General features: G+C 37.4%; 2 protein-coding genes across 2 annotated transcripts in view; one reads left to right on the forward strand and one right to left on the reverse strand.

The window, feature by feature from the left end:
* LOC108570420 overlaps positions 1 to 556 on the reverse strand; it is a 1,352-nt gene extending 796 nt beyond the window's left edge. The window contains exons 1-3 of the mRNA XM_017932280.1: positions 478 to 556; positions 296 to 420; positions 6 to 221 (exon numbers count right to left, since the gene is read on the reverse strand). Coding sequence (XP_017787769.1) covers positions 6 to 221; positions 296 to 420; positions 478 to 524 — 388 coding nt within the window. The 5' untranslated portion in view covers positions 525 to 556. The remainder of the gene's footprint in view (positions 1 to 5; positions 222 to 295; positions 421 to 477) is intronic.
* Positions 557 to 5,898: 5,342 nt separating this feature from the next.
* LOC108570421 lies at positions 5,899 to 10,682 on the forward strand. The gene is made up of 4 exons (XM_017932281.1): positions 5,899 to 6,024; positions 8,834 to 9,015; positions 9,493 to 9,777; positions 9,875 to 10,682. The coding sequence occupies exons 1-4, from the start codon at positions 5,899 to 5,901 to the stop codon at positions 10,680 to 10,682; spliced, it is 1,401 nt and encodes a 466-aa protein (XP_017787770.1).
* Positions 10,683 to 12,795: the final 2,113 nt, after the last annotated feature.

Here is a 12,795-nt window from a genome sequence, read left to right on the forward strand (position 1 = left end):
CTCACATTCCTTAGCTATGGTTGCCAATTGAGATATACATAATTTTTCTTTCTCCTCTGCCTTCTTTTTCAAGATTATTTCTGTCATAATGTTTTGCAAATATTCATCATAAAGAAGTTTTAGCTCTATATCATCTGAATCTGAGTCAAGTATTCCATCCAATGATGTTTGTGTAGAAAGCATTGGTATATGATTCTTTGTATTTCTGTTCTTCGTGAAACCTAAATTATTAAACGATTTAATATTGTAATTCTTAGAGCTTTATGTTAGTAAGAAACAGAAAGAGATGCTTTACTTTGTGGTAAAGTAAAGTCAGATGCTGCCATTGTTTGTCTGTGGTGAGAACTGCTTGCATGAATATTTAATGTACTATCTGCTAAGTTCCGTTTTACTAATTCTGGCGTAGAAGCATTGCGAACACTAAAAATGTATAAAAGTCACTATATGAAAAACTGCGAAGCATTTCATTTTTTCTACCGTGTAGTTCGTCTTGATTTTGGTGTGTCCGAATGATCCTTCTGCATCTTCTATTAATAATTCTCTGTGTTCAGTTAACTTAAAACTTTCAATCGATAGAACGTATGTTATGACAGTACCAATAATACCTTGTATATATGAAATTTCAAAAAACTACAAAAAGTGACATTCAACTATAGAAAACACAAGGTTGTGTGGAATTGTCAGTTTGAAACTATTCGAATTATTTTCTGACGTTAGTGTCGCCCTCTGTCAATACTAACACTCAATATTTTATCGATGGAATTTACATCAAGAGAAAACGGTAGCATAAATTTGTACAGATTTTTAATCAACCTTTAAAATATTTTCTGTACCTCGTCTATGGATATGAACTGCTATCAAGAAATATAATGCCGTAATTTATACTGATGTTTCCAGCTGAAATGGTTACCTAGGAAGCTATCAGATGGCGTATTAGGTGCTTTCTAATTTCGGTGTATGCAGAGTGGGGCGTAATTCATGGTACAATGCAACCGAAATTTGAAAAGTAGTTTCTTTTTATTTAAAATGCCTTTTCTAATGTAATACAATTGTAAATTATCTTACGAATACATAGTTTCAGTATTAGTATATCAAAAAATGCAGAATTTTTTTTCTATATTGCCCTGAGGTATGAACTGTATTGTTTCTTCAAGGCTTTTCCGTATTTGATTAAGCGTAATCAAGTTATTTTATACTTTTTCATTTCTTTTTTATAACTACCTTCTTTTTTTGTATATTACTCGATTATATTACTATTTCAGACGAAAAAAATTTCTTTTGTAATTGATACATAGTTCACTTAACAATAAACAGTATATTTAATATTTTGTATAACATATGTTACGCTAATAAAGTGAATGTTCCGTTTTTCAATCATTTTTTTGTCGTGTCAAAAAATTTCATCACCGTTAGAAATATTATCGAGCTCGCCATGCATAATTATTTTTAATTAAAACATTATTGAACTTTTTAAGTAACATTTATACCGTCGAATATTAAATGAAACCTAACCTAAAAACTACGTGATCTTTCTCCTCACCTACAAATATATGTACATGTAATGAATTCCATACCGAAAGAATTTAATTACACAAAGACAGAAATAAAATAAATCCTGAAGAAAATCCTCTTATCTTTCTTCCATTCCGCTTACTGTTTCGATATCGTTCCCGAGACTTTCCGGGAGGGATGGTTCTTGTACTTACCCTTGGATTACCTTTTCCTTCATGTACAACGGTAATTACGCGATCTCTCACGAATCGATACTATGTTGAACAAGCGGTACATAATCCTTGCATACATACAGTGTGTTTCGTTCAACTGGAAACGCAGAAATACCTCGTAGAGCGTTGAAGATGTGAAAATATTGTTACGAAAATTGTTTGGTATGAAGGGGAACGTTGTGTGGTATAAATAATTTTTTCTGTATATGAAATTATAGGGGAGATTTCAAGGTTAACTTAAATTTTTTTAGATATAACACTATACATCTTTACTCGTAATGCGATAGCGTTTTTTAAGACGAGTTCAACGGTGTCCCACATATCAAAGAACTCTCATAATAATAATTTCTTTATATCGTCAACGATCTACGAGATATTCCGGCGTTTGCAGTTAAACGAAACACACTGTGTGTATTTCCTTCTGGTGCGCTCGCTTGTGATATGCATTTCCTAACAAACGTCATCTGAAGCCATAATTCCTTCGTAGTGGACAGTTAACACGCACTCAGCCAATGATTTTTCTCTCTAACAGTCGATGATCTTATTGGTCACCAGGCAGGCAGGCCTCCGGTACGTGATATTGTGGCAATCTTATTTGAATTGTTAATACGTGGAGAAAAAATCGCGACACGCCAATGGGTGTGCACGATTCACGTGATCGTGAGCCGATAATTACCGAAGGTACGATCTCCACCTGTTCCTTTGCATATATTAATTTTTTCCTACCCTATTATTGCGATTTTATATTAAACAAATAGGAAAATATCCTGGAATTCTAACAACCGTTTAATGGATCGTGAATCTGGCACGATTGTATCGTAAATGGTAGCAAATTTTTGAACTACATACATACATACTTACCTATATATTATCTTGATATAATGCGATTCCAGGTGTAGTAAATGTGCATAATGATGTTATTCGTCCTTGATACATATGTAGTTAATTTTTCTTCGGACGCAAAAAAGCGTGATAATTTCAGAATGTTGCTAACTGATTATATACTACAGCAATACAATCACCGATGAATATTTTATTTTACAATAAATACATTTTTATTCTTTTACAAGGAATTTAACGTTTTTCGTATGTCAACACCAAACAAAGATTTATGCATACCTGCATTGTCCACTTCGGAACAGACTAACTCACGTAACGCATAAGTGCTCGAAAAGTGGGTTGGCCACGTGACCAGAAAGTAATTCGAGATCTTGGAAAAAGGGATGAGAAAGAATGAACAAAATTTTATAAGAGAGATGCCAGAGACGTTAAGCCCTGTCGTCTTGTGGCTCGATAAATATCACCGTGAAACGTTTTAGGTTATGGGAAAATAAATGGAGATAAACGAGATAGAAATTCTTGTTTCAACAATTTTTCATTCTTCGTCACAAGTTTACCGTTTATCGTACAACATTAATGGCACCTGTTGTCGATTCCATATTACCTGATCAAATACAACCTTGCCTCCTTATTAAAGTGGAATTGTCATTGAACGAGAGGCACTTTCGTTGTTCTACACTGTGTCGCAGGAATATGTATCGTGAATACGTTCGTTGGTCACGCGTCTAAACGCAGAATGAAATCGAGGATAATAAATTACTAGCACGTGAGAGAACTTCACTGGGAAGAACGACGGGTTCATGATGGATATCGTTAAAACCATAACCCTGTTGTATGTGAGAGGGTTGAGAGAACAGTGGCACATAATGTAAGAGTGCTTAACAATTAACGATCGATACACATTATAACCTTTGTACGATGATTCATACAGTTAACAATTAACACGATGACTGTCACTACTCACAATACCGAATGAAATTAGTAGCACGATTGACATTGTTAGCTTTAATAGTAAAAAATCGAAGTTAAAATAATTATTTTCATGTACGTAGTTAGTAAGTGAAGCAATTTTCGGATGGTCATCGAAACGATCGATAAGAAAGAAAACACGTAAAAACGTGTTGAACGTGGCGAAATAAGTCCCACCTATTGGCATACTGGCGAACGAGATAAAAATCTAGCCTTGCATCGCAGGTGTGGTCTAGTATAGTATAATTTTTACGTCGGTTTCACGTCGCTGCAATATGAGTAATGACGACTTTATCGGTCGACTCCCGCTCATTACGAACAGTAATTCTAAAATCGCTCACAGTGCCGTTCAACTCCGAGAGCGTACAGTACGTAAAACGTTCTAATTCTCTACCCTGTTTTTTTTTTTTTTGCTTTTTCAACGATTTAACGAATTATGCTGATCACGATGCAAGTTGACAAAGTGGATGACTGGTTCGAGCGAGCGTGAGTGAGTTGCCAAGAACGATTAGAAGGAAATGGCCGTGGAAAAATGGTTTTTCTTTGAGTTTTCTAGCAATATCGTAAAGATTTGGAGGAACGAAGAGAACTTTGTGTCGTAATCATACTGCCCTTGTTCTATATCGTTTCTTTGAACAGTCCGTGTTCAACCTCGGGCAAAAGTGGAGGCCAAACACCGATAGAAGAGGGGGGAAAGCATTGTCTACAATGTTGAAACTACGAGCAACAGCTGTGTACGATGTACGAATAAAATAAACGTAGTAAACAAATCTAGTGTAACGGATGAAATAAGTGAAATAAGTGTCGATTAGAAATATGTGATAAAGCAATGTGTGCTTTAATACCGACGCAAGGACATTCAGCATGGCTTGTTGTGAGGTATCCAACAAGCATGGGACCCATCCGTGCATGGCGATCCTTGATATAATAATTAATAATTAATTAGGCTGTCTGTTTATCATAGGAATTTAGATATATAGATCCTCCCACGGGGGAGCGTATGGGGATAGTTGTAATATACGCTGTGAAACGCCGAGGCCGATGATTATGTAAACGGTGCGATAAAAACGACCATTCAGGATCGAGGAACGAGTATTTAGATAAGGACTGATCATTGAAACACGTAATAATAAATTAATAATAATAATGTACGATCTGTTTGATAAGCTGTATTTAATAAGATTTAGTTGCAGATTAAAATTATTGGAGTTACTTATGGAACAATTATTACCTTTCGATTTCTTTTTTTATGAATGCCATTCTTTACATTCGAAAGATATTCGATTCAATTATACCAACTATGTAGTCCCATTATTCACGAATGTTTCAGATCGTTTGAAATTGAAATTTGAGGCATGTGTAAGTACGTGTACAATCATTTAGAATAATATCATGCATACGAGAATAAAGTTTACGTTCCTTTGGTGCTGTCATATATACCATGCAATTAACTAGAAGATCCAATGATTTAGTTCCATCGATGTATGTACATACGTGACGGCAAGTGTTCCGTACCTTGAAACACGTGACGGAAGGCACGCAAATTAACTCGTGAGATATGATCTTAACTCATTATACCTGTACACTATTTCTCTGTGCTATTTGAATAGTTAAGTATCCGTTCGCGGTTAGCATAATTAATCGCTTCTTTTTAGATTCTTTACCCTTATGAACGGCTCGAACCACATTCTACGATTTCTATAATTTTTACCGTTTTGTTTCGCTGATTGCAATCATCGTGAACGGCTAGAACGATAGGCTAACAGATTATAAACGCGTGTACTGTGGAAGAAAATTAATCGTGAGTATTTCAACGTCGATGTTTCGCGTCGATTATCGTCATTTTTCTTATTGTTCTTTCCTATTAGCGTGCATGTCTATAGAGCGATTATGCAAGGATTCGAGCAATCGCGTGGCTTTGTTCCGTGTAACTCGAAAGCTCGCGGAATATCGTAATCAGATTAAGATGTTCAATGATTCATCGATGCCGGCTGATGGACTGCCTCGGACATTCTGCTTTCTCTTAATAACGAATCGCGTTCGTAAATAACACGCAGTTCGCGGGGAAAACGCTCGGCTATCGCGATAATTATACGGCGGGAAGAAATTTGTGTTGAATGAAATAGAAAAATATATGTATGTGCGGTATTAACTTTGAAATTTGAAAATTTGAAAATCCTAAAATTAGAGAATATAAAAATTGGAAATCCTAAAATTAGAGAATTGAAAAATTGGAAAATTGAATAATCCTAAAATTGGAAAATCCGAAAATTGGAAAATCTGAAAACTGGAAAATTCTATAATTGGAGAATCCTAAAATTAGAAAATTTTAAAATTGGAAAATCCGAAAATTAAACTTTGCAAAATGCAAACAGGTGGACAGGATAAATGTGCAGGATACATTATCCTTGTTGATAGTTCTGGCGCGGATGTAGGCGTGGAGTGTATAAGCCAAGGACTCTTTACTCTAGAAAGCCTGAATCTTCCACAGGTATTAGGTGCATCACGAACACCTTAAAATCAGTATAATCTCGTCGATTCCTCAAACGCTGCTTTAAATCCTTCATAATGACACTTCAATCTGTCGCAGGAACTTTATCTCATATCTTATCACTCAACCTATTTTCTGTGCACACTTATCGCAACTTTTCTTTATAATGCCTTAAAAATGAGACGCAAATTTGCATACTGACCGACATTCTGCAGATTTCGGATAAGAAAGGGAACGCTATTTCGCAATGTATGTGTAATATCGCGAGAAATTTAACGGCTATAACTGAAATATAATACAAATGTGTCAATGACAACTACAAATAAAGAAAATGTATTAAATACAGGTTTACACGGGCGGTTCTCTGTGTGTGTAATAGTAGCAATGAAGTTAAACGAGCCAAGACTTCGTACTTTACACGCATCTTTGCTCATTAATCAATTGCAAAATATCAATACAGCAATACGTACAATTCCGTCGATTTAATAAGCCACATTTTCAAAGAATTGCGCAACTTTTACGGCCGCTGAAAAAGTATGTCAAACTCTTTAAAATGAGTCCAACAAGGATTGTGTAACACGAATAAAACACGAAATAACCGGGGGATATCTGGATGTAATAAAAAAGTATCTTTATTTTGTCCTACAGAGATTCGAACAAAACACAAAAACACGGACGACGCATAAATCTCCATTTCGCGGCGTTCACCGATTTCCGAATAACACGACATAATCAACTCTTCATCCTCCTTAATTCCTTCCTTTTCCCAATTTTTCTCCCCCTTCGATATTCCTCCGTCGAATACGCCACCAGCGTTCAATTTCAACGGAAATGAAAATCCTGCTCGCTTTCCAGCACGTTAGACCGCGCTTCGAAAGCGAAGTTCGCCAACCTTTTCGATACCCGCCGTGATAAAGAAGTTTTTACACCACCGATTGTGTTAATTATCGCGCCACGTGCTAATTTCCCGTCAGTAGGCTAATACAACGCATTATCCGGCACCGAATCGTAAACACAAAGAGAAAATTCAACCGACGAAAATTTTCTGATGGGAGAGAAACTTGTTCGGTTACAACCTCGACCCCCGCTTCAACGAAACGAGAACTCTTTATTTCCGCGCGATTTTCCCGATGAAACAAGGGAAATCTCGTGATTTCCCTTATTATTGCGCATTCTGGATATAAATGATTCTACACTTCCCCCATTAAATACCGTATAGTAGGACCTCTTATAACGCAGGAAATATAATACAAATTAAATCCCACGGACATCGCTTTTCGGGCCAAATTTAATTAACCCAAAATTGCAAATTCGGAATTTGTATCCTTTTCTACCTGCAGTCCTACTGTACTATGATTTCCTTTCTTTATTCTTTTTCGTCGACGTACGACAATGTAATCGCGCTGTTTCAACAATATCCTTGAACGTAATTTATTAATCAAAGTAAATGCTAAGCCTGGCGTCGCGTAACGGCATGTACGGCAAAATTACCAGCATAAGCGACACTTGAGGCATTTAAATCACGAGGTGTGTTGATAAAGAATAGTTCGTTCAAACCAAGTATGCGATTTTTATGTTACCAAGTGTGTCGCATGGAACTTCGTTCAATCAAAAGGTACGGGTGATACTTCATACAGCCGAAGATCGTGTATTAAAACACCATTTAACGACAATGTTGCGATGGGAGTATTCCAGCAATTCCATCGAGACTGAAAAAAACAACAAGTGACTTTTTGCACTCGAAATTCCATTCATTTCTCTCCGCTCAAGTATCACGCGTCGCGTATTGCATAATCGCATGTATTAAAACACCATTTAACGACAATGTTGCGATGGGAGTATTCCAGCAATTCCATCGAGACTGAAAAAACAACAAGTGATTTTTTGCACTCGAAATTCCATTCATTTCTCTCCGCTCAAGTATCACGCGTCGCGTATTGCATAATCGCCGTGATTGTCGTTAATTAGAAACGGATTTTATGTCGTTAACGATCCTCCAATTGTTCATTCAGATTTGCCGAGAATTTTTTCGCGTTAACGCCTAATTATTACACAATTACGATTTTTATGGTAATTGCAATTTCGAAAATGGCGCGTTTCCTTGTAAATGTAAATTTCGTTCGATTCTTCGTTCTACACTCGACGACGAATCGTCGGTACGCGAAAATGTATTTCATAATATTTATCAATCCGACATTTCTCTCTTCCCTTACCTCTTTTCCCCCATTCTTATCGTGAATCTGTAACGACGTGTCATTCACGTCTTAGTCTATGTACGATTTTGGTAGTTTAGTTTGACGTAGCAGATAGCTTCTGACTATAATGATTGTAATTTATGGAGCAGCGTTTGTATTGGGTGCAATGGCGGCCTGCATCGGACCGCTTTGTTATCGGAAGAAATCGAGCGAAGTGCAGGGTCAGTATGCATGGCGATACTCGTCGAATTATAGTGTTTGAGTGCAATCAAATTAAGAATTACGAAGTAATAAAAATTATTAGGTGTTATTTAGAATTTTTATACAAAAGTTATTGAAATTATTAAAATTATTAAAATTATTAAAATTGAAAATTTCAAGTTATCTATCTAATTCTTTGGCTAAATTTGTTAGTGACTCAATTCAGTCACTTTCGATACCGCGTCATTTAGGTATGTTTTCGAAAAAGTAAGTCAACGTGAAAAGAATGTAGAAAGTATTAATTCGTTGGTTCGAGGAACGTGTAATTGGTTGGACGTGAAAAAAAAAAATGGTCGAATTTTTTAGATAAAAGCAAGTCGTTAGAGAGTGAATCGTCTCTGGTTTACATTAAGATATCGCAACCCCATCGAGACCAGTCCTCGAACGAAACTATCTCGAACACGCCGGATTGCAAACAGAATTCTACCGATTCGACGGGAGCTAAGGAAATGGAACAGGTTGCACGAGAAGCAGGACCGGTTTCTTCGGAAGAGGCGCGGATTGTTCCCGTAAAGCCACCCCGTAATCGAGTCAGGTATCGCTTTGCTCGTTAAGGGAATTTATTAATTTACAGCCAGTCACGTTTCGTTAACGATAAATCTTCTGACATTTGTTAACGAGGGGAGTAGTTTTGGCGGTGAGTGGAACGTGGATAAAGATCAATTCGGAGATATTACTTTCAACGACATTCTTACGACTTTGGCACCCATTGCGATTCTCACGAATTTTGCAATTTCAAGTTTTAGAAGATCTTAGAATTTCAGTATAAATATTACTATAGACAATGATATTTAAAAAAAAAGAGGGAAATTTCAAAGTATTATTTATTCAAAATAAGGTATAATAAAGAGTGCAATTTTTAATTTCACGATATTAACGCAAAATCACGACGAGAAACATTCTCAAAAACTGCCACGACAAACTGCACTTTTTTACACGGACAAGGAAAAATTTCGCAAAGTTCAAAATATAGGCCGAGTTTTTTTTTATCGAGTGCAGTTAAATGTTGCAGAGTGAAGAAGCGAATCTGGTCCTCCGCGCTAACAGGCCAGCTAGAGAATATCACGAATTCCTCTTCGGAGGTGGGTGGAACCACGAAAGTGGTACAGGCTCAGATCGAGGGGAATCCTGTAAATTGTGCATCGAGCCAGGCCTTCGAGCCTTTCCGTTGCGATTACGGCAATTCTTCGCGGAATGGTTCCAGTCAGAACCATCTCAAACCTGAAAAAGCCAGGAAACTGTCATCTGGATTCGGGAAGAAATGGAAGAACCTGAAGAAAGCGTTAATTAGCTCAAGGTTGTAACAATCATTTTCTCTTCGATCTGAACCTATGAAAAATACCATTCTCAAAATTTACCGTAAAAATGAAATTTTGTTTAACTGAAATTTACAGTTCCGAGCAACCAACGTTGTTCAAAGGCACAGAAACGGACAATACTGAAAGACTGAACGTTCCAGCGAGAACTTTGAAGCCATACTCACCTCTGCAGTATTCAGCCATGCTCCAAAAAAGTCGGCTCGTCGATGCATCGACCTCGACGAGGATAAGTGCGAACGCGAGAGCGCAAAATGACGAAACCGTCGCGAAACGCGGGAGCTTGCACAATAATGTCGAAACACATTCGACGCGAAATGATTCTCCTTACCCAAACACGGGAACCTTGCAAGAAGTCGCGTCGCTGATCAACGATCAATCCGTCGACGGGAAGTTGCTCTGTGACGTCAGTATTAGAGGTCTGGCGATGAACCAGGCACAATTTTTGGATCTGTTCGAAGCTAGCGAAGGCAGCACTCGGACAGCTTCCATCGTCACCACAGAGGAAGCTTCTATAATTTCCATCAAGTTCCATCGTCCGAGGAACACAAACGAAAACCTTCAAACGAGCGACACTTCTTTCTTCGAGTGTCCGTTGAAGAAATTGTACAAAAATCTGCCGGAAATATTCGAGATTTCGCCGATTTCTAAGCTGTTCAAATCGCAGGAGGTGTCGGAAAGGAGCAATCCTGTCGCTCCTTCTATCCACGTCTCCGATCACTCGAGATCGCTGAATAATTCGAGAAACGAGACCTCTTACATAGCGTTTCCTAACGTGACGAACAGATTCGTCGCTGACGAGTCGGTGTCCAGCAGGAAGAGAACCTTGTCTAAACGATTCGGTAACAGTCACACGACTAGATTCACCGAAGAACGCCGAATATGAGAGGTCCTACCGAAGATTTTTATAGAAAAATAAAAGAACGTCAGATGTTACGTTCGAAGGAGCAGGTTTTTTGTAATTCTGTGAACCAGAACAGGAATCCCTGCTAAGATTCTTGATACTGATTCATAGTTGCGGAATGATTTTTTATGTAACGCGTGAGTTTTCATTATCGCATCGATGGTAGTAAATCTTGACAATTTTCACACGATTTTAAAATAATTTTTTTCGAAAATTGTGACACAATTTTAAGATTATTCTTAAACAATTCTCTGTTCGTTTCTAATTCTAAGATACCCTGTCCGTTCCTCTAACCATATACATTCTTCGAATGAGAAATGTACTTGAAATTTATTAAACATGGTGTAACTTCTCGATCGTTTCTATCGATTTTTCTTTTCCTTCATTTTTCATACTCAGACTTGCTACATTTTTCAAAACATTCCGCGAATTATAACCAACCGTGTTCGATCCACGCAATCGCGATACACGATAATGATTCAGTTAAAAATCTTCTCTTTTTTCCCTCGATCTGTTTTATCACGAGCCTGTTTCTCAACGAAGGTTATGTAAACCAACTAGAAACGATCTTCAGGAATCACAGAGTGCCTTAATGAAACTTCATTTCCACCTTACCGCGGGATTCTGAAATTGTGTCGAAAAGACGCAAACGATCGTCGATTGCGCAATTGCACGCGTGCATCCTTTTTCATCTTTCTCCCCGTTGAATCATCTCGGGAGAGACATACAGCTAATTAATCGAGACGAGAACACGTTCCAGGTATTTCCATTGTTGGGTAACCGGTGGCGTTTTTACAATTGCGGTTTTGTCCTCCTTTGAGGACGAGAACTTGGTGTGGCTTTTAGAAATCCATTTCGTTATCTTGATCGACTCGACAGTGAAGCGTTTCTATTCAACGGTGTGCATTGACACGATCAGATACTTGAAAGAAAACGGACGATCGAATTCATCTTTCTGTCGGTGTAAACGCGATAATTAACGTGGCTTAACGAACGTTCGTTAATCGAGCCAATTTAATATGTATCGAACGAAAACGGAACAAAATGTATTTTCAACATTCTCGAACAGTTGATCGTTTTAATCTCTCGATCTACTGTTTTCAACGGTTCTCTATCACGATTAACCTTATCGATATTTAACGTTAGCTTGATTCACACACATACATTAGAACTACACACAGTTACGCAATGGATAATCGTCCCATAATAAAGTTTTATGCAAAACATCGATCGTGATGTTGTTTGCAAATAAAGTACATCCAGCAACGGAAGATTCTGTATCAAAGACATCGTGTGTGTTCATGTAGATCACGTTGCATAATTAAGCTCTGCCACGTTTGCTAATTAATTCGAATCATGTGGCCATGCGGAAGTTAGCTCTTTTTCTGCACGGTGATACTTTTACGATACAGACGTCACTTTTTTCGGTGATACATATCCAGCGTGACAAATCGTAACAAAGTCTCGTTAATTAATTAACCCGAGTGACAATCACCTGTGACGAGTCGACACCGGAAGGAACAGTTGGTGATTAAAAGAGGCGCGTCAGGGGCTCGATTATGCCTGTAAATCGAGAATGTTTCTCGAATGATCGGAGATGTTTTGTTTCTCTTTTTCTTACGTTAACAGCTACGAGAGACCGCGACGATCGGTCGTGTCACGTATTTTATGACTAACTCATTTAGCTCGTTACTTCCAGGAAGAGAACGCTTGATACCGGGACATCGAAGTTAAAGGACCTAGATCCGATCACGTAGACAGAAAGTGGCCATCGATGTTGAAGGGTGATTTGCAGTTTAATCAGTGCTACTTTTCTTCAAAATCGATATATTTTAAATGGACTGCAGCAAGGATTTGCTCACCTGTTCGACAAATTAATCGGTCTTTTCTGTTCGAGGTAATGACACAAGGTTTATACTTTAGGTACAGCAATATGCTATTGTGGGATATTTAGTTTTTTATTTTTACATCGTATTGCTGTATCCTTTATTAGACGACACAACTGACGAGAAATTATTCTTGAATAATTAAAAAGAAATTTATTTCTTAATAATTTAATTTAAATATTATTGAAAAAATTAGAAATTTTATTATT

Source organism: Habropoda laboriosa, unplaced genomic scaffold, assembly GCF_001263275.1.
Source record: "Habropoda laboriosa isolate 0110345459 unplaced genomic scaffold, ASM126327v1 scaffold84, whole genome shotgun sequence".
NCBI classification, from domain to species: domain Eukaryota; kingdom Metazoa; phylum Arthropoda; class Insecta; order Hymenoptera; family Apidae; genus Habropoda; species Habropoda laboriosa.

Coding starts and splice junctions, on each gene's coding strand:
- LOC108570421 (XM_017932281.1), top strand. CDS start 5,899: ATGCAAACAGGTGGACAGGATAAATGTGCAGGATACATTATCCTTGTT. Junction 6,025..8,833: donor AAAGCCTGAATCTTCCACAG/GTATTAGGTGCA, acceptor GTTTACATTAAG/ATATCGCAACCCCATCGAGA. Junction 9,778..9,874: donor AAAGCGTTAATTAGCTCAAG/GTTGTAACAATC, acceptor TGAAATTTACAG/TTCCGAGCAACCAACGTTGT.